Source organism: Macaca mulatta, chromosome 11 (assembly GCF_049350105.2).
Source record: "Macaca mulatta isolate MMU2019108-1 chromosome 11, T2T-MMU8v2.0, whole genome shotgun sequence".
Taxonomy (NCBI): Eukaryota; Metazoa; Chordata; class Mammalia; order Primates; family Cercopithecidae; genus Macaca; species Macaca mulatta.
In genome coordinates, this window is record NC_133416.1 from 34,534,796 (window position 1) to 34,559,504 (window position 24,709).

Here is a 24,709-nt window from a genome sequence, read left to right on the forward strand (position 1 = left end):
TACAAGACCAGCCTGGGCAACATGGTGAAACTTCGTCTCTACTAAAAATACAAAAATTAGCTGGGTGTGGTAGCATGCACGTGTAATCCCAGCAACTCAGGAGGCTGAGGCATAAGAATCACTTGAACCTGGGAGGTGAAGATTGCAGTGAGCTGAGATGGAGATCACGCCACTGCACTCCTGGGTGACAGAGCAAGACTCTGTCTCAAAAAAAAGAAAGAAAGAAAGAAAGAAAGAAAGAAAGAAATGCCGAAGGAGATGAGAGAAGTGCTAAAGGAGTCTGCAAGAAGCAGACACCTCCTTTTGGGGTGACCAGAAATAATGACTGAAATTTGACTTTGCATGGTCTGATAGACAAGAGCATTTCCGATGAATATAATGATAGGAGGAATAGCTTGTTGAAATGAATTTCTCCTATGATCCATTTTGACCTTTCTTATTTCATCATTGTTAATAGCATTTACTTTGTTTCTTGAAGCTGAAAACCTTAAGGGCGTTCGATTCCTCCCTTTCCTTTGTCCATCATGTCTAATGGATGGACTCAGGGCTGCATGCTTTCACAAACATTCTCTCACCTGATCTTCACGTGAACCCTGCAGGATTGGTATTTAATGTTCTCACTTAACAGAAAAACTGAGGCTCAGAACAGTTAAGTCACTTCTTCAGTGTCCCTAGCTACTGGTTGTTGGAGCTGGAATCTAACAGAGAGACAGAGGTCTTGCTGATGGACTCTAAATTTCATGCTGAAATGGAGAAGAGCTGAGGAGCACAGAGGAGAGAGAATAGAGAATAAAGAGGGCTAGGTGCGGTGGCTCATGCCTGTAATCCTAGCGCTTTGGGAAGCTAAGGTAAGCGAATCGTTTGAGCGCAGGAGTTCAAGAGCAGCCTTGGCAACATGGCAAAACCCTGTCTCTACAAAAAGTTAAAAAAAAATAAGCTGGGCGTAGTGGCACTGGGGAGGCTGAGGTGGGAGGATTGCCTGAACCTGGGAGGCAGAGGTTGCAGTGAGCCGAGAGCACACTACTGCACGCTAGCCTGGGTGACAGAGTGAGACTCCATCTCAAAAAATAAAAGAAGAAAGCTGAGAGGCCATAGGAAATGGCTGCAGAAGTATCATTGGCAAATGCAAGGAAATTATTGTGGTGTACCCTCACTTAAGACCCCAGTGCATGTAAGCGTGTTAGTAACTGATTATGGAGAGCACCTTTGTGCTATTATGAGAATTACTGGGTGTGGGAGACTTTTATATCTGTGCAACTTTTCTATCTCCACATCAGTGCACAGTATATGGACATTTATGTTTTCTACTAACACAACTCCTCACATTCCACTTCCGTCAGTTTAGTTTTCCCCAGTACCACTGTTTTGACCACTTTCACACTTCTGTCTACAGTGCTTTTGCTAAGAAGGAATCCGCTAAATTCAAATGCAGATTCTCCTTCTTTTTTTTTTTTTTTTTTGAGACAGAGTTTCACTCTTGTTGCCCAAGCTGGAGTGTGATGGCGCCATCTCGGCTCACTGCAACCTCCACCTCCCGGGTTGAAGCAATTCTCCTGCCTCAGCCTCCCGAGTAGCTGGGATTACAGGCGCACGCCACCACGCCCGGCTAATTTTTTGTATTTTTAGTAGAAATGGGGTTTCACCATGTTAGCCAGGCTGGTCTCGAATTCCTGACCTCAGGTGGTCCACCTGCCTTGGCCTCCTAAAGTGCTGGGATTACAGGCGTGAGCCACCACGCCCGGCCCCAGATTATCCTTCGTAATTTGTGCTTCCTGCCTTTTGTATACATCTTTTTCACTTTGAGTTTCCTTGAATTAAAACTTTTTAATTCAACTCTTGGATTGCTTAGTTTTGAATAATTTGAGAGAATTTGGGCTGTTCTTGGTTTATTTAGACCGAAGAAGTACTCTCGGCAGAGTAAAAAGGAGCACTAACCGCTTCTACTTTGGAGCAAGAATCAAAGACTGTGTTAGTATGCAGGGGCTTCCATCACATGACCACAGCCTGGATGCCTTAAACAACAGAAGTTTATTTTCTCACAGTTCTGGAGGCCCGAAGTTCAAAATCGAGGTGTCTGCAGGTCTGTTTTCTCCTGAGGTCTCCCTCCTTGGATTGCAGAAGGCCACCTTCTCACTGTCCTCACGTGGTCTTTCCTCTGTGCACTGCATCCCCGGTGTCTCTCTGTATGTAGTAATCCTCTCTCCTTTACAAGGGCACCAATCAGATTGGATTAGGGCCAACTCTAACAGTGTCACTTTAAGCACCTCTTGTAAAGGTCCTGTGTTCAAATACAGTTGCATTCTAAGGTTCTGAGAGTTAAGGCTTCAGTATATGAATTTAGGGGAACGCAATTCCGTCTATAACATCATGGGCCACTCCACTGAAAGGGCGTGTGTGGACAGCCAGAAACCTGGGCACAAGTTCTCACTCTGCCACTCTCTCCATGGGACCTAAGAAAATCACGTAACCCTTCTGATCCTCAGTGTTCTAGTCTGTAAAATGGAGATTATGGCTACCAATCTCAGTTGAATTTTTGTTTGTTTGTTTTTGTTTTTTGTTTTTTGTTTTGAGACAGAGTCTCGCTCTGTCGCTCAGGCTGGAGTACGGTGGTGCAATCTCGGCTCACTGCAACCTCCACCTCCTGGGTTCAAGCAGTTCTCATGCCTCAGCGTCCTAAGTAGCTGGGACTACAAGCAAGCACCACCATGGCCAGAATTTTTGTTATTTTAGTAGAGATGAGGTTTCACCATGTTGGCCAGGCTGGTCTTGAACTCCTGAACTGAAGCTATCTGCCAGCCTCAGTTTCCCAAAGTGCTGGGATTACAGGCATGAACCACTGCTCCTGGCCTCAATTGAGTTTTCTAGGCACTAAAAAGCTTTTGTTCATTATAAAAGTCATACAGAGGCCAGGTGCATTGGCTCACACCTGTAATCCCAGCACTTTGGGAGGCCGAGGCAGGTGGATCAGGAAGTCAAGAGTTATAGACCATCCTGGCCAACATGGCAAAACCCTGTCTCTACTAAAAATACAAAAATTAACTGGGCATGGTGCTGTGCACCTGTAGTCCCAGCCACTCAGGAGGCTGAGGCAGGAGAATCGCTTGAACCCGGGAGGTGGAGGTTGCAGTGAGCCGAGATTGCACCACTGCACTCCAACCTGGCAACAGAGTGAGACTCCATCTCAAAAAAAAAAAAGGTAATACAGAAAGTGACCTTGCATAAACTTAGTTTCTCATTTCTAAACAAAAATAAAATATATCTCAGAGTTTTTACAAGGATTCAAGAGCTTTTGCATGCAAATTGTCTGCAAATATATATATATATATAGCACTTTTTATAAGCATTACATATTACCATTATTTCTCATCCGTTCTTCTTTCTTCTACATTTCTTCTGCCTGCTCTTCCTTTTTTGTCATTGCCTAAAGTTTCAGTTAATGAATAGTTTGGGAGAACATGGCCAGGTTTGGAAAAAGAAGGAAGAGAGGTATCTTTTCCTTCCCATAAGGACTAAAAGACGATGTCTCTCTGCTTTGATCATATCTATGGAGTGTTAATTTTAGGACAATCTATAACGCTCTGTCAATTTCCTAGTTAACGCTTTCAAAATTAAATGTTCTTGCTTTTCTACTGTTAATCATCTGTTCTTATTGAAAGGTCTTTAATGAATATTGACTGTTTTCTCCAAGTTTATAAGATTTTTGGTCTAAAGTGGTTGTCTTAGTCCATTTTCTGTTGCTTATAACAGAATACTTGAAACTGGGTGATTTATAAAGAAAAGGAATTTGTAATTTGCAATTATGGAGGCTGAGAAGTCCAAGGTCACGGCGAGAGCCTTCTTGCTGGTGGGGACTCTGCAGAGTCCCAAAGTGGTGCAGGGCATCACACGGCAAGGGGGCTGGACGTGCTAAGTCAGGTCTGTCTTCCTCTTATAAAGCCACCAGTTCCACTCCCATCATAATCCATCAGTCCATTAACCCATTAATCCATTAATTCACGAATGGATTTATCTATTCATGAGGGCAGACCCATATGATCCAATCACCTCTTAAAAAGTTCCACCTCTCAATACTGCCACGTTGGAGATTAAGCGTCAACATGAATTTTGGAGGGGATATTCAAACCATAGTAGTGGTATCTATTTGAATGTATTTACTTTCAAATAGATAGTAGCAGCAATGTTCTATGATAGCAGTTGTTCAAATAAATGTATTAAACCTTTTTTATAAACAGTCTTGGAAAGAGCACACCAAGTTAGCAAAGATAATAACTAAGAGTCTCATCAAGAGGCATGCGTGTTCCTTATATCATCAACTTCCATTTCTCCTGCCTATTTTTAAGAATATAAGGCCGGGTGCAGTGGCTCACCCCTGTAATCTCAGCACTTAGGAAGGCCGAGGTGGGCGGATCACAAGGTCAGGAGTTTGAGACCAGTCTGGCCAATATGGTGAAACCCCATCTCTACCAAAAAAATATTAAAAAGTAGCTAGGTGTAGTGGCGCATGCCTATAATCCCAGCTACTCGGGAGGCTGAGGCGGGAGAATTGCCTGAACCCAGGAGGCGGAGGTTACAGTGAGCCGAGATCACGACACTGCACTTCAGCCTGGGTGACAGAGTGAGACTCCGTCTCAAAAAAAAAAAAAAAAAAAAAAATGTGTGTATGCGCTGGGCGCAGTGGCTCACACCTATAATCCCAGCACTTTGGGAGGCCGAGGCAGGTAGATCATAAGGTCAGGAGATCGAGACCATCCTGGCTAACACAGTGAAACCCCATCTCTACTAAGCATACAAAAAAATTAGCCGGGCGAGGTGGCGGGCACCTGTAGTCCCAGCTACCTGGGAGGCTGAGGCAGGAGAATGGCGGAAACCTGGAGGCGGAGCTTGCAGTGAGCCGAGATCGCGCCACTGCACTCCAGCCTGGGCAACAGAGCGAGGCTCCGTCTCAAAAAAAAAAAAAAAACAAACAAACAAAAAAAAAAACAATATAAGTATATGAATTGCCCATTTTCAAAACAGGAAAGGAAAAGAAGAAAGCACACATCCCTTTTTTTCTCACTTTTCTTGTTGAAGGAAAGAGACTGAAAAATCATGAACTTATGAAAGATAGAGGAAGAGGTGCCTGAGGAGAAATAGAGTATTTTTAAATAAGAGGATTAGTACCTATATATGTCAGAAGAAGAAATGTAGAAATACAGTTTTTTACACAGTGGAAAAGAAAAGTTTCTCTAAACTGTAGACCAACAAACTTGAGCCTCATCCTCGGCAAATTTCTGGAAATGGATGAGTTACAAATGCTCTCCATAGAATGGGGATTGTTAAAAGCCAGTGTGAGTTCGTCAAGAATAACTTGAACTGGACTACCCACATTCTCTATCTCATAAGACCAGGGAAATGGTAAAATAATGTGTCTGAACTTGGGCAAGCAACTAACCAGACATTTTTTTAAAAATATTCTTGAGACAAATGAGAAATCAATTCTAGAGGATAATATAATTGTGTAGACTCATAAGTAATTGAATGATATATGCAAAGGGTCCAAATTCATTGACCTATATTTATGAAATATGATCTTCACATAGCGTGACCTTATTATTAATTGCTAATCTTACATAAAGCTATCAAGGTCATGATTCTCACATTTTCTGATTTGAGAGAGAAAAAAATGCTAAATGACGGAATAGGATCCAAAATATTCATCAGATAGGAAGAGGTGAAATATTTCACATGTATTTTAAACATAAAGTTTAAATGGATACGAAATATTGTGCTAGAATTCCAAGCATTGTAAGATGGAGGAAGAATGACTTGATAGCACTATCTGTAAACAAAGCCAGCTCAATGGATATAGCAGTGTGATGTGGCTGTCCAAAAATGCCATGAGGTTTCTGCTGTTTTAATAGGACTGGGATGTCTCAGATGAGACAAGACAGTGCCACTGTACTTTTCACCAGGCATATCTTACCACACAGGATTTCCTTTCTTATCACCTCATTTTTAGAAGGATGTGCACAAACTGGAACAAGGTCAGAGAGCAAGAGAAGATTGAGGGAAATTGACATCACATCTTAAAAGGAAGAAATGGGGTTGGGCCTGATGGCTCACACCTATAATCCCAGCACTTTCAGAGGCCGAGGCGGGTAGATCATTTGAGGCCAGGAGTTTGAGACCAGCCTGGCCAACATGGTGAAACCCCATATCTACTAAACATACAAAAATTAGCCAGGCATGGCAGCACATGCCTGTAATCCCAGCTACTCTGGAGGCTGAAACACAAGAATCACTTGAACCTGGGAAGCGGAGTTTGCAATGAGCCAAGATCGCGTCACTTCACTCCAGCCTGGGCAACAGAGCGAGACTCCATCTCAAAAAAAAAAAAAGAAAGAAAGAAAGAAAAGAAAAGAACTTGGATACTTGGCCTGAGGAGAACTCAGAGGACAGAGATAGTTTTCATGGGAATATGTGGAGCACCCGGAAGTGTTTGTGGTCATGAGGGAAAGAGATGTGGTGTAGAAAGTACGATCTCATGAAAAAGTAGGGATGCATTAGTTCTCAAGTCAGGAAAACGAGGAGGTGGGGTCAAGCAATGCTACAGGAGACTGTTTGCCACAAATAACTGCTGCTGTGCCTGCCCCAGAGCACTTAGGCCCCAAAGAAGCCACCTCTGCAGCCTCACTACTCATCCTGGCTTGGTTTGGTCTCCACAGATGGGCTTTCACCCACATGGTGCTCACCAGTGCCCACTACTGCCATCTGGGCCAGGTGTGAAGCCAAAACATGGAAGTGTTCCCTGTCTCCTACATGAGCTGCTCCTCCCCATCCCAAACAGCCACCAGTGGGCTCCTGGACTCCCTAAGGCATTGACTTTTAGAAAATTTGGTAGTTTGCTGGGCGCAGTGGCTCACGCCTGTAATCCCAACACTTGGGGAGGTCGAGGCAGGTGGATCACCTGAGGTCAGGAGTTCAAGACCAGCCTGGCCAACATGGCGATACCCCGTCTCTACTAAAATTATAAAAATTAGCCAGGCATGGCGGTGCGTGCCTGTAATCCCAGCTACTCGAGAGGCTGAGGCAGGAGAATCCCTTGAACCCGGGAGGCAGAGGTTGCAGAGAGCCGAGATCATGCCATTGCACTCCAGCCTGGGCGACAAGAGTGAAACTCTGTCTCAAAGAAAACAAAAGAAAATTGGTTAGTTTTCTAAATTACGTTGAAAATTTTATAAATAATAGAAGCCCGAGAGAAAACCACACAGCAAAACTTTCTCTCCCTGCCAATGAAATGTAATATTTTCAGCCACCTCTTTTTAAAAACTGAATATTATCTTCATTCGTCTACCCTTCATTTTGCTTTGTGTTTTTGAGAGCGTTGGTTGCCTTAAAATCAGTATCTCAAATCTCTGGCGAAGTTCCTTCTGTTTCTTTGACTCTATGACCCTGATATTTTCTAGAAGTAGCTGGTGTCAACTTGAGAAGCATCCAGAGGAGTGAACAGAAAAGCAGCCTTAGCATTAAAGAGGCTAAATTTAAATCCTTGTTCTGCCACTTCCTAACTGTGTGACCTTGGGCAAGTTAATACACATAGTGATCTTGGATTAATCAGTGGAGGCTTGTAGAGCACCTACTGTGATGGCAAATTCTGTGTTTGTTTCTGGCAGGAGAGATTATAAAAAGAAGTTAAATAAAAAAATATATATATGTGAGACTATCATATACTCCCATATTATCAAAAACACTTATTTTCCTCAATGTAGGAATAGTGCGAGCCTGTCGACCCAGCTGTTTTAGAGGCTGAAGTGAGAGCATCACATGAACCCAGGAGTTCAAGACCAGGCTGGGCAACATAGCAAGACCCTGTCTTAAAACAGATAACAACTGTAAAGTCTATAGGAAAGATTACATCACGTTGATTCAGAAAATAGTTTCCTCTCTTGTTTCTCCCTTTCTTTTCTATCTTCCTTCTACATGAGGCCCTTGTTTATGGAGGAATGTCATACAAGGGTACTTTTCTTGCGCATATCAAGACAGACCTATAGATGCTTTGAGCTATAGTATTCCATATTCATCCCTGCCCTTGAGGCATTAGTAATCTCTTGAGCTGGGCACGGTGGTACACACTTGTAGTCCCATCTACTCACGAGATTGAGGCAGGAGGATTGCTTGAACTCATTGCACTACAGCCTGGGCGACACAGCAAGAGCTTGTCTCTAAAAAAATACATAATCTCTTGAGTGTGCTATGACATTTCTCAAGCCTGTGGCCTTATATAAATGTACAGCATTTTCTAATTCCATTCTGATCATTTCAAATAAACACTTTAATTTTATGAAAAAATGTCTTATTACTGTTACTAAAGACCATAGAAAGTTTGTAGTTACAAAGAAGTTACTTGAGTAACTCATTTTGTTAGATGTCAGCCTAGATATCACAACCTCCAGGAAGTACTCCCTTATCTCTTAGATTTAGTTATGTTAATTAGATTTAGTTGTGTATGGTTAGTTAGATTCAGTCTAATTTAATTTAATTAACTTCCGCTATGAGGTCCTGTAACACCCTACACTTTCCCTATCATAGGAGGCAATACAGTGATAACTCTGCAAGTTCAACTCGGCCCTTGGACCATACAGTCCTGGATTCAAATTGTACCTCTACCTCCTAGTAGAGTTTGTCAAGTTACTTAACCTAAGTTCCCCTTTCCTTATACGTAAAGTGAGATTAATAAAACAGGGTTATAGAAGAGAATGTATATTAAGTGCCTATACAGTGCCTGACACATCGTAAGCAATAAATAAGTACTAGATGCTGTCATCATCACCATCACCATCTTCATCACCATCACCATCATGACACTTCATTGTAGTTGCTTATTAAATATGCTTATCTTCCTCCATGAAGCAGAGACCACATTTTCTCTGTTCACCTTTATCCCCCTGCTGCCTAACACAGTTTCTGACACAAAATAGAAGTTTAGTAACTTGACTGTTGAATGGTTTAGACAAACCCTGGTGGCCAAACAGCAATGGCTTTGTGGGTTCTACAGTGCCTGCTCCTTAATGCACATAGCTGTCATCTTTTATGCCTCCCAAAGCAACAAGTTCCTTCAAGAGTGGCCTAGTTCCTTCAAGAATGAGCCTAGCAGAATAGATCCTAGATGGAGCAGGGGAGATCACTCAGAGCCAGCAGCATCTCAGAGCTACAAGGGACTTCCTCAGCCTCCCAACCTACCTCCTTCATTTTACAAAGTACATGCTAAGACACATCCGTGACTCAGCCAGGCTACAATTGACACAATGGAGGGCTGTAGACCTGAGAACAGGGATTTAGAAGACAATTGAGTCAGAGCAATGTAGCTACATTTTAGTTTAATTTTTTAAATCTATCACCATTTTTTCTATGAAATTTGTTTTTTATTCTTTAAGGATAACATGTAGCTAAGTGCTTATAAATAATAAATGCAAAATCATAATAATTAGCTTGGCTAGGAGCAGTGGCTCACACCTGCAATCCCCACATTTTGGGAGGCCGAGGCAGGAAGACTGCTTGAGGCCAGGAGTTCAAGACCAGCCTAGGTAAAATAGCGTGACCCTATCTCTACAAAAATTTTAAAAATTAGCAGGGTGTGGTGGTGTGTGCCTGTAGTCCCAGCCACTCAAGAGGCTGAGGCAGGAGGATCACTTGAGCCCAGGCATTGGATGCTGAAGTGAGCTATGATAGCCACCTAGGCAACAGCATGACATCCTGTCTCAAAAACTAAATAAATAGGCCGAGTGCAGTGGCTCACACCTGTAATCCCAGCACTCTGGGAGGCCAAGGCGGGTGGATCACGTGAGGTCAGGAGTTAGAGACCAGCCTGGCTAACGTGGTGAGACCTCATCTCTACTAAAAACACGAAAAATTAGCTGGGTGTGGTGGTGCATGCTTGTAATCCCAGCTACTCGGGAGGCTAAGGCAGGAGAATTGCATGAACCCAGGAGGTGGAGATTGCAGTGAGCCGAGATTGCACTATTGCACTCCAGCCTGAGCAACAAGAGCGAAACTCTTGTCTCAAAACTAAAATAAAATAAAAAAATAAATATTAGCCAGAGATGATGTTACTTCTAACGAAGGAAAAAGTAATATTCACTACAAATATGAAGAATGTCTACCACCTCTCTAGCATTTCATTAAGGGAGTACACTGTGGTTCTGATCACCTGCTTTCTGAATTTTATCATAAATTATATTTTGAATGAATAATAATCTGTGACTGTATTGGCAAAAATAGTCAAATATGAGATATTTTTAAAAGATGTAAGCCATTTGAATACTCTAGTTACTCTAATTCTAAGGATCGCTATTCCACAGAGGCCACTACTCTGCTTTGGAAGAGTTTCATTATACTTCCCTAGCAATGTAAGACATAAGGAATCCAGAGTGGTTTTTACATCCATTGCATTTACCCAAATACACCATCAGAGGGCAGCGCACACCTGGTTAACTTAAAAACTGCCTGTCTGGTGGCCTTATCAAAATAGTTGTCAAATTAGTCTAAGACATTCCTAAATTACCACTCAGATAGGCAGGAAAGCTGTTGGAAAAGACAAAAGGAGCAAAGATTTTAAAAAAGACAAAAGAATGCATTCCTTAAGACTCTGAGTTTCTACAAAAGGGAATCTGGAGCTAATCAATGCTGCAAAATGGGATAATAGAGTTAAAAAAGGAATTTCCTCAATCTGAGAAAACAGATTTGTTACATTTGAAAGACTTTTACAGCATATGATCATCTGAACACCAGCTACTAAACAAAAATCAGATCTCCTTGTTCCTGTTAAGATGTGCTAATTAGTAAGATGGCAACAAAGCCCACCATATAAAAGGGTCCCTTCAGTAACGTTTTCTTGAGTGAACAAAAATCAAGCCTGCCTTATATTGTATTCTGCTTTGCATCACAAACAGTTTTAGTGTATTTCTGGAAAAGCATCAGCAGTTTTTTTGAATTTTAAATTCTGGAATTATATAACTATATAGGCAGGCTTTTTTATAATAGAATATATTAGCTTTAAAACAGGTGATATTTAAATAGAAGACTTTAAATGTAAAAATCAGTAGAGCCTCGTTAAGGTTGTAAATCCAGAATTTGTGATCATGTGGATTAAATAGTATTTACATAACATATAAGGAGGCTGGGCGCAGGGGCTCACGCCTGTAATCCCGGCACTTTGGGAGGCCGAGGCAGGTGGATTACCTGAGGTCAGGAGTTCGAGACCAGCCTGACCAATATGGTGAAACCCCATCTCTACTAAAAATATAAAATGAGCCAGGCGTGGTGGCACATGCCTGTAATCCCTGCTCCTGTGGAGGCTGAGGCAGGAGAATCGCCTGAACCCAGGAGGCGGAGTTTGCAGTGAGCTAAGATTAAGCCATTGCACTCCAGCCTGGGCAACAAGAGCAAAACTCTGTCTCAAATAAACAAACAAACACATATAAGGAAAGGGATTTGCTAAGCAAATACATAGTCTAAGCAGTGGGCAAGAGGAAATGCTTCAATTATTTAAGAAGAATTTTTAAGTTTAATTCTAATCTTGTTTGCAAAAGAAATATGATGTATATGCATTTCTAACCAGCTTCTTGCATGATTCTAATATAGTCACCTAGTACCAGTAAACAGACTGCTCTTTGATTTTTTTTTAGAACACCAGGCGCTGCTTTCTTGGAGTAGATGATTAACCCAGCTAAAGCTTGATTTTTACTAGCTAGCACTTTGTTAACCTAGTATGTTATACTGTGTGACTTTAAAATGATAAAAACAAAATAAAGTGGAGTTCTTATTCAGGTTAGTGCTCTAGTCCAAGTCACTAACAATTTACTATGTAATAGACATTCTAAGATTTCTGCCAACAATTCTACTTTCAATATATAAAATCAATTTTCAGAAAACTGTAAAGATGATTTCCTTGTTCAATTAAGATTCTACTAATTATAGAAAAGATTATATTGCACACTTTTCTCAAGTTACCTATGGGACTGACAATATGTCCATGTGTCCTGACAGTAAAGTCAGTTATCTGAATACGTTCCATTTTGGAGTAACAGATCTAAGTGCTAAGCAATTAACCACCACCACCACATTCAAGTTTAGAACTGGAAGATCTTTCATTATATTAATAGACCCTTTATTTTTAGATATAACAAAATACCAAAGATAAATGATCACATATGTCCTAATGTACTTGAGAAATCTCGCTACTAATGCTGTGTCACTAATTTTTTAGTACTGTATTTAAGAAAAAAAAAAAAAACCTGTCTTTTCTATTGGCATCATTCAAGAAAAAAAAAAAAAAAGCTGAATCAGGATGTTTCTGTGTGAATGCACATTCCTCACTAAATCTCTCAGGCAGCTGCTTTAGTCACTGTTACTAACACCTTGCTCTGTCATCTCTTTGTATACATGTCTAATTTATCAGTTTCTTGTAGATTGTCAGCAGCCTGCTGCCTCCGTACCGCCACAGTGCTCACAACTAGCCGGGAGGCAAGACTGCCCGACTGTCAGGTAAATTCAGATGTCCTTTCCCTTCCCACCCAGCTGCATGTCAGATCCATAGACCCCAGCTCCACTTTCCAACACCTGAACTGCCTAGGCATCCTTATGTTTTGCTATATTTTATTTCAAGTGTGGGTTACATAGACACACATTGGACACCTGCAGTCCCTGTGTTCCCAATGGGAATACAAGAGAGCTGGGGTTTATTTTGCTGGCTGCCAGCTGGTAGTCTACAGGCTACGTTCAGCCCCTTTGTCTGTGTAAATACTTGGATTAGTCCACTGTTTCATTCCTTTCCAAAAAATAAAAGCTGGAATTGTTATGATGTTTGTCCTACTTTTCATTTTCTTTTGTCTTTTGTCTTTAAAATATATTTATTTTCCTATGGAATCCAAGGGACACCAATATACTAATTGACTTGCTTTGATTCCTATACATTATACGTATTAAAACATCACTATATACTCCATGAATATGTACAATTATTATATGTCAATTTAAAAAAATAAAATCCCCGCTACTCAGGAGGCTGAGGTAGGAGGATCAATCGCTTGAGCCTGGGAGTTCAAGGCTGCAGCGAGCTATGATCACACCACTGCACACCTGCCTGGTGAGTAAGATCCTGTCGCTAAAAATCAAAACAAAACAAAACCCACAGTAAAATAAAACTTAAAATGTTTAAATAGGCCAGGCGTGATGACTCACACCTGTAATCCCAGCACTTCGGGAGGCTAAGGCAGAGGGATTACCTGAGGTCAGGAGTCTGAGACCAGCCTGGGCAACATGGTGAAACCCCGTCTCTACTAAAAATACAAAAATTAGCCAGACGTGGTGGCACATGCCTGCAATCCCAGCTACTCAGGAGGCTGAGACAAGAGAATCACTTGAACCCGGGAGGTGGAGGTTGCAGTGAGCTAAGATGGTGCCACTGCACTCCAACCTAGATGACAGAGAGAGAGTCCATCTAAAAAAAAAAAAAAAAATTAAAAAATTAAAAAGATATGTATCTCAGGCCAACAAACAGGAAGATAGGAAGAATATAAAGGATTAGATACAAAGGCTGGGTGCAGTGCCTCACGCCTGTAATCTCAGCACTTTTGGGAGGCTGAGGCAGGAGGATTGCTTGAGTTCATGGATTTGCAGTTACAGTGAGTAAAATCATATCACTGCACTCCAGTCTGGGTGACAGAGCAAGACCCTGTCGATAGATAGACAGACAGACAAAACAGCTGTGTAAAAGTGTTTCTGTGTTTCTGTTCTCTGTCCACGCAGTAGCCTTGGTAAAAACTAAATTTGAAAGGTAGAGGAAAACATTGTAGTCAGCATTCAAAAGAAAATATTTGCTGTGACAGTGAACTTTATGTGAGATTACTTGAAAAATTGTAAAAGCAGGTTTGCACAGTCCCTGAACACTAACTGGAGAGTTTGCTGACAATTCCGATTCCAAAGGAAAGCTTTCCAAATCAGTCATGAATTGCCCTCCATCCTGGTGAACCTCCACATAGCATCTCAGCATTCCATCAGGACCTCGCCTCCATCCTGGAATGCTTCATCTTCAGCCACCTGGCCTCTGATGGTGCCAGACTTTAGTAGTCTGGTTGTGGTTTTCATCGTCTCCTCAGTGTTGTCTCCTTATCACAGCTGTTGCCCTTCTACCAGGGGAAGGCTTCTTTTGAGCAGGGGCAGGCCCAAACACTTTCCATGTGTGTCTGAGGAGTAGATGTCAGTAGCAGGCTACACGTGGTCGGGGTCAGAGCCAGGGGAGCTGGGGTGCCACAAGTGTGGAAGCACAGTGGCAGCTGAAGCCCAAGTGTCACATGGTCTCAGAGCTGATTGTGCAGCCAGTTTTATCAGTGGAACATTGATTTAGCACAGAAAGGTACATTACTGGCCAGGTGTCGTGGCTAAAGCCTGTAATCCCAGCACTTTGGGAGGCTGACGTGGGAGGAGGGCTTGAACCCAGAACTTCGAGACCAGTCTGGGCAACACAGGGAGACCGCCCCCCCAACCACTACAAACATTTTTTTTTTAAATCAGCCAGGTGTAATGGCACATGCCTGTAGTCCCAGCTATTTAGGAAGCTGAGGTGGGAGGATCGCTTGAGCTGGTGAGGTCAAGGCTGCAGCGAGCTGTGATTGCACCACTGTGCTCCAGCCTCGGTAACAGAGCGAAACCTTGTCTCAAAAAACAAATAAATAAATAAAAAGAAAAATACATTATAAAATAGGTTACTAGCCAGCAGTTTCCAATTGGTGTCTTTTAGTCGATTGTTCCAACCGCCTTCAGCAACAGGGCTTTAAGAAAGATTCTTCGCAGCCGGGTGCGGTGGCTCACGCCTGTAATCCCAGCACTTTGGGAGGCCGAGGTGGGCGGATCACGAGGTCAAGAGATCGAAACCATCCTGGCTAACATGGTGAAACCCTGTCTCTACTTAGCGGGGCATGGTGGCGTGTGCCTATAGTCGCAGCTATTCAGGAGGCTGAGGCAGAATAATCACTTGAACCCGGGAGGCGGAGGTTGCAGTGAACCAAGATGGTGCCACTGCACTCCAGCCTGGTGACAGAGCGAGACTCTGTCCCAAAAAAGGAAAAAAAAAAAAAAAAGAAATAATGATAGTATAATTATAGATTTATCTCAGTTATGTAAGTAACTGAATGTAAATATTCAAACTCGTCTCAGTGGGATTCTACATGTGTCGCGGTTAAGAACATAGGCTCTTCACCTACAGTCCATTCTCTACCAAGCACCCCCAGCCCTTACCCAGGGCCCGGGTCAGTGCTGGGCACATGACAGCTGTTCACTGAATATTGATTATACCCGAATGAGTGAATGAGCTCTGGAATCAGGTTGCTTGGGTTGAAATCCCACCTCTAATACCCACTAGTTGTTTAATTTTGGAAAATTTCTTTTGCTGGCTAAGATTCCATTTCTTCACTAGTAAAGTTCAGGTGACAGTAGTTATTGGGGGAATTCAGTGAGGCACACTCCTGGCTTGGAGTGTCTGCTCGGGAACTGTTATCAATACTCTTTTAGTATCTTCCCATTCCTCAAGACAAAGATCTGCAATCTCTTAACCTCTCTAATTTGCTTGAAGAAAGCATGGAGCAGGCTACTGTTTCATTTGCTTGTTTGTTTCAGATTGGGTCTGGCTAGGTTGCCCAAACTGGACTTGAACCCTGGGCTCAAGCAATCCTCCTGCCTCAGAAGACTACTGCTTTAAGTGTTTCCATTAAATAGGAAATTGAAAGGCTAGCAGGAGATTTTTTAACTTTTTTTTTTTTCCACCTTGCTTGTTTTTTGAGAACCAGTTTGACTAAACAATTATGTAGTCTAGTTCCATCTGTTCTGAGATTAATGAATTTAGGTTGCTTACTACTGCCACAGGGATGATTTACTTCAAAGAAAAGCAATTTAATGAATTGCAAATATTTCCAGCTTCTCAAATGTTTCCAGTTTCTACCCGCATGAATACAGCCTGATCTAGAGCCCAATTCTACTGTTCCCCGTCGTGGTCTGCATAAAGAAATGATTAAATGCATATAGATCTGAAAAGGCTCCTTTTCAAAGTTGCTGGGATGATGACTGACTCTCTTCCCACCCATACCCACTGCTAAATGGGTCAATGTTAATACTTTCATTGCCCTTTTTACTCCTTCTTGGCAGAAAAGTTAACCCATAGCCAACATTTGAATTCTTAGTATAAACCAGACAAGGTTTCAGTTCTTTTTTTTTTTTTTTTTTTTTTTTGAGACAGAGTCTCGCTCTGTCACCCAGGCTGGAGTGCAGTGGCGCGATCTCGGCTCACTGCAAGCTCCACCTCCCGAGTTCACGCCATTCTCCTGCCTCAGCCTCCTGAGTAGCTGGGACTGCAGGCGTCCCCCACCATGCCCAGCTAATTTTTTTTGTATTTTTAGTAGAGATGGGGTTTCAGCATGTTAGCCAGGATGGTCTCGATCTCCTGACCTCATGATCCACCCGCCTCAGCCTCCCAAAGTGCTGGGATTCCAGGCATGTAACCTCCCGTAAGGGGTGAGCCAGTTATTACACCCATTTTTTTGTTGTTTTTGTTTGGTTTAATTTTTGGCTTTTGTTTTTGTTTTTGTTTTGAGACGGAGTCTCCCTCTGTTGCCCAGGCTGGAGTGCAGTGGCGTGACCTTGACTCACAGGAACCTCCACCTCCTGGGTTCAAGCGATTCTCCTGCCGCAACCACCCAAGTAGCTGCAATGTCAGGTGTGCGCCACCACACCCAGCTGATTTTTGTATTTTTAGTAGAGACAGGGTTTCACCATGTTGGCCAGGCTGCTCTTGAACTCCTGACCTCCAGTGATCTGCCCGCCTCAGCCTCCCAAAGTACTGGGGTTACAAGCATGAGCCACCACCCCTGGCCTTACACCCATTTTTATGTGATGAATTCAAGGTTTGGGAAGGTAACATGACTTGTTCAAGGTCACATATCCTGAACACAACTGAGCCCAGTGACTCCTACCTACCACCACAGGTGGCTGCACTGCAGAAGAGAAATCTGTTTCAGTTACACTGTGAGGAACAAAGTGAGAGTATGGAAATCACCCACCATGATTCCTTTTCCCTCAAACGAAAAGGAATATTTGTTTAATGGGAAATAGAAGATGTGCTAAGAATGTTGAGTTATTTCACATCAGGTGTTCTGTTTCTCATTTTGAAAAATTATTTTCAGTGCTGGGTGTGGTGGCTCATGCCTGTAATCCCAGTACTTTGGGAGGCCAAGGTGGGCGGATCACCTGAGGTCAGGAGTTTGAGACCAGCCTTGCCAACATTGTGAAACCCCTTCTCTTCTAAAAAGACATAAATTAGCTGGGCATGGTGGCAGGCAACTGTAATCCCAGCTCCTTGGGAGGCTGAGGCAGGAGAATCACTTGGACCAGGGAGGCGGAGGTTGCAGTGAACCAAGCACTCCAACTTGGGCGACAGAGTGAGACTCTATCTTAAAAAAAAAAAAAAAAAATTATTTTGTACTTCCCTCAGTTTATACATATATTCAAACAGCTTTTAAGGTGAATGATTTTTTTAATAAAAGAGCATTTTCTCACATTTAATAATGTAGAACTTTTCAGTTGGGCACAGTGACTCACCTCTGTAGTCCCAGCACATTGGGAGGCCAAAGTGGGAAGATCACTGGAGCCCAGGATTTCCAGACCAGCCTAGGCAACTTGGTGAAACCCTGTCCTTTAAAAAAAATACAAAAATTAGGCATAGTGGGCTGCATCTGTAGTCCCAGCTAGTCAGGAGGCTGCGGTGGGAGGATCGTTTGAGCCTAGGAGTTCAAGGCAGCAGTGAGCCGAGATTGTGCCACTGTGTTCCAGCTTGGGTGGCAGAAGACGACCCTGTCTCCAAAAAAAGAAAAAAAGTAGAACATTTCCATGTATACTTTATACAGGCTGATTCCATTGTAGAGCTAAATTATCAAAACTGTTTATAGATAATAGATACTATAATATGAAAGGAATGCCCAAGGTTTATAGCCTTGGATATAATATTGAAATATATAGAGTTGTTTGGTATTTAACACTTCTCTTCTATCAAGTAGTTTTCCACTTGGGAAAAAAAAAAGAAACTTCCTGAAGAGGTATCCAATTTTATATCTTAGTAACAGTTTCCTAAACTTGCTGTTTACAACGTGATCTACCTATGTAAAGTAAAATCAATGGTAAATGTTGAATAACAAGTGGACTCTTGAAAATATTTAGCAATCACAACTGAAACTGAATTCATTCTATGACTTAAATGATTATAATTTATCAAATATTTATATCCAAGAAATAGTATCTTAACCTGTAAGCCAAGAACGTGTGTTTTACAGGTTAATTTACACATAATATACACCATGGGATTGCAGCATTTTATGCAAATTAAAAATATAATACTATAGATAATAACTCACTTTATATGAGAAATCTATCTAAAGGAGTGAAAAAATGTTTAAATCATCACGAATGATGTAAGGTCAAGATGTGAGGCAAAGTGAGTTGTAACCCATATTTAAGCTATTGTTACACACTTCAGCTGGTCAAGCAGAAATATTTGTCCTCCTTTATCAAAAAGAGTACCGAGGCCAGGCGCAGTGGCTCACGCCTGTAATCCCAACACTTTGGGAGGCCAAGGCGGGCGGATCCCAAGGTCAGGAGTTCGAGACTATCCTGGCTAACACAGTGAAACCCTGTCTCTACTAAAAAAAAAAAAAAAAAAAAATCCAAAAAATACAAAAAATTAGCCGGGTGTGGTGGCATGTGCCTGTAGTCCCAGCTACTCGGGAGGCTGAGGCAGGAGAATCACTTGAACCTGGGAGGTGGAGGTTGCAGTGAGCCCAGATCGCACCACTGCACTCCAGGCCGGGCGACAGATTGAGACTGTCTCAAAAAAAAAAAGGGTATTGGATTACACAAGGTCTTCAAAAACATATCTTTCTTGGGCGGACATGGTGGCTCATGCCTGTAATCCTAGCACTTCGGGAAGTTGAGGCAGGCTGATCACTTGAGGTTCGAGTTCAAGACCAGCCTGGGCAACATGGTGAAACTCCGTCTCTACTAAAAATACAAAAATTAGCCAGGTGTGGTGGCACAGGCCTGTAATCACAGCTACTCAGGAGGCTGAGGCACTAGAATTGCTTGAACCCAGGAGGCAGAGGTTGTAGTGAGCTGAGATCGCGCCACTGCATTCCATCCTGGGCAACAAAGTGAGATTCTGCTCAAAAGAAAAGAAAAGATAAAAAACAACCCCATATCTTTCTTGTGTAATGTGACCATTCTGCGTTACTTGCCATAAATCACATTGCATAATATGTTTAATTCCCTAAAAAGAAATTAGTTCTGGTGCTGACTTCCACAGCACATATAGTAAAATTGGAATGATACAGAGATTAGCATGACCCCTGCACGAGGATGACACAAATTAGTGAAGCGTTCCATATTAAAATAAAGTAAAAAGAAGAAATAAAACACTTAAAAAAAAGAAATTAGCTCTAAGTCATGCATATTTACAGAAAGAAACTGTTAGGTCCGTGGGAAAGTCTGACCTGTAACCTGCTGTTTCCCAGGCCGTCAAACTCCGTTTGGAGGGTCAAGCATGAATCTTGCCATATATTATTTTCTGTTTTCTTTTTTAAAGATTTTCTTTTCTGTTTTTGAGTCGGAGTTTTGCTATTGTTAACCAGGCTGGAGTGCAATGGCATGGTCTCGGCTCACCACAACCTCCACCTCCCGGGTTCAAGCGATTCTCCTGCCTCAGCCTCCAGAGTAGCTGAGATTACAGGCATGTGTCACGACGCCCGGCTTATTATTATTATTATTATTATTTGTATTTTTAGTGGAGACAGGGTTTCTCCATGTTGGTCAGGCTGGTCTTGAACTCCCAACCTCAGGTGATTCGCCTGCCCCGGCCTCCCAAAGTGCTGGGATTACAGGCGAGAGCCACTGCGACAGGCCTAAGAGTTTCTTAATTAATTAATTAATTAATTTTTTTTTTTTTTTGAGATGGAGTCTCACTCTGTCACCCTCAGGCTGGAGTGCATTGGCGCGATCTCGGCTCACTGCAAGCTCCGCCTCCTGGGTTGACGCCATTCTCAGTAGAGACGGGGTTTCACCATGTTAGCCAGGATGGTCTCTATCTCCTGACCTCGTGATCCGCCCACCTGGGCCTCCCAAAGTGCTGGGATTACAGGCGTGAGGCACCGCGCCCGGCCTTATTTTCCAATTTATAAATGAGGCCAGGCACGGTGGCTCGTGTGTAATCCCAGCACTTTGGGAGGCCGAGGTGGGCAGATCACTTTAAGTCAGGAGTTCGAGACCAGCCTGGCCAACATGGTGAAACCTCGTCTCTACTAAAAACATTAAAAAAATTAGCCAGACGCGGTGGTGGGCGCCTGTAATCCCAGCTACTCGGGAGGCTAAAGCAGAAGAATTGCTTGAACCCAGGACGGGAAGGTTGCAGTGAGCCGAGATCCTGCCACTACACTCCTGCCTGGGGGACAGAGTGAGACTTTATCAAAAAATTTTACAAATGAAACTATGCACTATTAGGCTTTTTGTTGAAGCTCCAGTTCTCCCATGTTTACTTACCACATTTTAAAAATAGGTAGGAAAAATAATTTTTATCAGTGCTTGTCTTTTGTTGTTGTTGTTGTTGTTGTTGTTGAGACGGAGTCTCGCTCTGTCACGCAGGCTGGAGTGCAATGGCGCGATCTCAGCTCACTGCCAACCTCTGCCTCCCGGGTTCACGCCATTCTCCTGCCTCAGCCTCTCGACTAGCTGGGACTACAGGCGCCCACCACCAAGCCCGGCTAATTTTTATTGTATTTTTAGTAGAGACGGGGTGTCACCATGTTAGCCAGAATGGACTCGATCTCCTGACCTCGTGATCCGCCCATCTCGGCCTCCCAAAGTGCTGGGATTACAGGCGTGAGCCACCGTGCCCGGCAATCAGTGCTTGTCTTAACCAGTACAGAACAGCAAATCTTCTTTTAAACTAAATTTACAGCACTTTAAAAAGTTTGGGAAGTAAGAATAACCTCAAGCCAATCAGATATTTTACATAATTGCGATTATGTATTAAAATGTAAGAGATATAAAGGATAATTTCAATACCAAAGATAAAAATTATTTGTTTAATACTAATTTTAATGACTCCAACAATATTAGCTTTAAAAAGCTATGCTTAAATAGTAATAATGAGGGCCGGGCGTGGTGGCTCAAGTCTGTAATCCCAGCACTTTGGGAGGCCGAGACGGGCGGATCACGAGGTCAGGAGATCGAGACCATCCTGGCAAACACGGTGAAACCCCGTCTCTATTAAATACAAAAAAACTAGCCGGGCGAGGTGGCGGGCGCCTGTAGTCCCAGCTACTTGGGAGGCTGAGGCCGGAGAATGGCGTGAACCTGGGAGGCGGAGCTTGCAGTGAGCTGAGATCCGGCCACTGCACTCCAGCCTGGGTGACAGAGCGAGACTCCGTCTCAAAAAAAAAAAAAAAAAATAGTAATAATGAGCTTTGAATCATTCTCTCAAACATCACTTCTGGCAGAAACGAATTATATAGTACTGACTTTCATAGTTTAAGGGAAAATAAGAGTTTTAGAAAAATACTCATCTTTTCTAATTAAAAAAAAAAAAATCCCATGTTGTGATTCCCCCACTGCTAGTCTCATTTTTTTGTTTGTTTGTTTGTTTGAGAGGGAGTCTCGCCCTGTCGCGAGGCTGTTGGAGTGCAGTGACACCATCTTGGTTCACTGCAATCTCTGCCTCCCAGATTCAAGCAGTTCTCCTGCCTCAGCCTCCCAAGTAGCTGGGACTGCAGGCACACACCACCATGACCAGCTAATTTTTTTTTGTATTTTTAGTAGAGACAGGGTTTCACCATGTTGGTCAGGATGGTCTCGATCTCTTGACCTCATGATCCGCCCACCCCGGCCTCCCAAAGTGCTGGGATTACAGGTGTGAGCCACTGTGCCCGGCCACTAATCACATTTTAAAAGGCCCAAACCCAAATGTGTTTTGTCATTTTATACTAGGAAACTCAAATGATTTTGCTTCTTTATTCTTCAAGATTATTCATCCAGACACTGATAGGCCTGAGCACGGGTTCATGCAAACTAGAGGCTATCATAGGCGGTCATTTGGAAAGCTACTATATACTTAACAAATGTGAAATGTTAGGCTGGGCTCAGTGGCTCATGCCTATAATCCCAACACTTTGGGAGGTCGAGGCAGGTGGATCACCTGAGGTCAGGAGTTTGAGACCAGTCTGGCCAATATGGCAAAACCCCGTCGCTACTAAAAATACAAAAATTGGCGGGGCATGGTGGTGCGTGCCTGAAATCCCAGCTGCTTGGGAGGCTGAGGCAGGAGAATTGCTTGAACCCGGGAGGTGGAGGCTGCAGTGATCTGCCTGGGTAAAAGAGCGAGACTCATCTTAAAAAAAAAAAAAAAAAAGGTGAAATATAAAACTCTTCTGTATTTTTTATACCTCCAAGCCCAAGCAGGAATCCTTAGAGCAAATTGGACTTCCACAGGCAAATTCTTTATCCTAGTGAATCTGGATCTACCAGATAACTATAGAATCCTCTAAACTCCAAAGCCTTGTCAACCTACCAGTACCACCAACATCAGTGGGAGCTCATTAAAAATGCAGAATCTCAGGTCCCACCCCACACCTAATGAATCCAAATCTGCCCTTTATACTGAGATCCCCAGGTAATTTGAATGCATATTAAAGTTTGAAAAGAACTGATCTCATGAAATCTTACAGCTAACGCAGAGACCTAGGAGAACAACACTGTGCAAAAATTGAAAAGAACTTCTGTAAAATGCTGGGGGCAAGAAAAGAAAGAAAAAAAAAGAGTGCCTTTCATATATCATTTCCTTAATACATTTCATTTTTCTTTTTTATGCCTTGTTTTGAAAAGCCACCATTATCTTGGCATGCTTTAGATGGAAACCATTTACTGTGCAAGATTTCTGTTCATGTTCTTAAATGTATGCAAAAATAACTTGTCTAACCCCTACTACTGTGCCTGGCCCTTTGAAATGTGTTTCTTGCTGACGTGCTTGTTTCTCCTTTCCAGTCCTGACACAGCTCTCCCCGAGGAGCAGCCACATTCCAGCTCCCAGTGCGCCCCTCTCCACTGTCTCTCCAAGCCTCCTCACCCCTAGTCTTCATCTCCTGTGGACGAACATCTGGGGTGGAAGTTTTGTAGCCACACACAGGATACTGCCCAAGATCCAGCGGGTGTTTTCTTCTCAGTTGTTAGATGTACAATTGGATTAATGTCCGTCATTTTAGAAGACGAGAGAAAATTGAGAAGAACACGAAGCACAGACCCTGATGTGATAAAACATTTGTGGTTTCTCTGAGTCACAGATAAACTTCTGCCATCAAATGGCTACAGTTCATTTAAGTTTAAAAAAAAGAAAAGAGAAACAGGAAACATGTCTCAGATGGCTGGCTTTACCTCGATAGCATAAGAGAGACCTAAGACATGTAAAATACATATATTGTAATATCTTTCCTCACACTCCAAATTCAGCTAGGGAAGTTGATTCCAATATTTTTGTCATTGATATTTATTTTGTACTTTGTTTGCCACATGATTTATGTCTATAAAAATAATTTCTCTGAAGTGAATTTACTTCATTTATTTTCAAATAAGCATAATTTGCTCAATTAAGTATGAGTTTGAATTTAGTTTGAAATCTGGAATTGGCCAGACTGTGGTCATTTTTCTTGCACAAAATGATAAATGAGGTGCATCAGAATGTTAACAATAACTGTATTTTGCTGCTACGCTGGTATTGTTTATGCACTTATTTTCTAATCAGTAGCTTATTAACTGCTGGGTTTTGTTTTTGTATTTTTAACTAGAGTTCTTCACTGGACATTACTAAGTAAATCTAAGAAAGAGACTAAGTTATGATTTATTGACTTATTCAAGTTTTGATGGCATCTTTAATTTTATTTTTTCATCGCAGTTGAGTAGATGTACTGGTGCTGCTCCTTTGTATGTGTGTATGTGTGTGATAACGTTAAAGAAGGCTCAATAACTTGAAGGGGAAAAAATGGTGTGTTTATTTAACGACCAGGATTTTTTTTACTTCTCCCAAAATCAGGGTCCTACTGAGTCTTTCCTGATAAAAGGTATCAAGTACAAATAGGAAAATATATACATACATAGATGTAAGATAGCCTTTAATTAATTAATTTACCCAGAGAGTGTTCAAAGTTTGATTAAAATTGTATGTTTTGTTGTTGTTAGGTTTTTTCATAACGAATCTTCCTTGCCAAAAAACAATAGATAATAAACCTTAGCTCATTGTCTACTTTTGACAAACACTCAGGTGCCTACAAACATTCTATTATCTTGAGATAATACATGTTCCTGGTTAATTTACAGATTCTGCTGGGTAACTTTTATGACTTGATTTAAGGCAGTGGATTTTCATAGCAAAATTTATTTTGCACATAATCTGACAAACAAGGAAAACAGCTAACTGAGCTGAAAGGTCTAACACTCTTGGGCTCCTTAACCATCAAGTGCTGCCCACACAATTGCTCCTAGCCCTGATTCCTTGTCTTTGTCAGGTAGCCTTAACTTATTTAAAACCATAAGGGTTTACCTTTTCATGTAAAGACATCTGTAACTTCTCTTCAAAACAAAAATAACCCTCACT

The 24,709-nt window shown here is 42.2% G+C and overlaps 1 protein-coding gene and 1 non-coding gene across 7 annotated transcripts in view; both read left to right on the plus strand.

Annotated features, from left to right (window-relative positions):
• The window catches only part of BICD1 (BICD cargo adaptor 1), a 267,827-nt gene extending 244,371 nt beyond the window's left edge, over nucleotides 1-23,456 (plus strand). For 3 of the 6 annotated variants that reach the window (XR_001447966.3, XM_015151410.3, XM_015151408.3), the window contains 2 exons: nucleotides 12,447-12,522; nucleotides 23,107-23,456. Coding sequence is in view for 5 of the 6 variants with exons in the window: in XM_015151410.3 (XP_015006896.1) it covers nucleotides 12,447-12,522; nucleotides 23,107-23,194 (164 nt within the window). In the remaining variant the exon portion in view is untranslated. Of the gene's footprint in view, nucleotides 1-12,436; nucleotides 13,159-23,106 lie in introns of those variants that run through there. The other 3 variants (XM_077953838.1, XM_015151409.3, XM_077953839.1) reach the window with 2 other exon arrangements.
• LOC114671124 (U6 spliceosomal RNA) lies at nucleotides 19,363-19,464 on the plus strand. Its single transcript, XR_003721020.1, has one exon. It is a non-coding gene; the product is annotated as a U6 spliceosomal RNA (small nuclear RNA).
• Nucleotides 23,457-24,709: the final 1,253 nt, after the last annotated feature.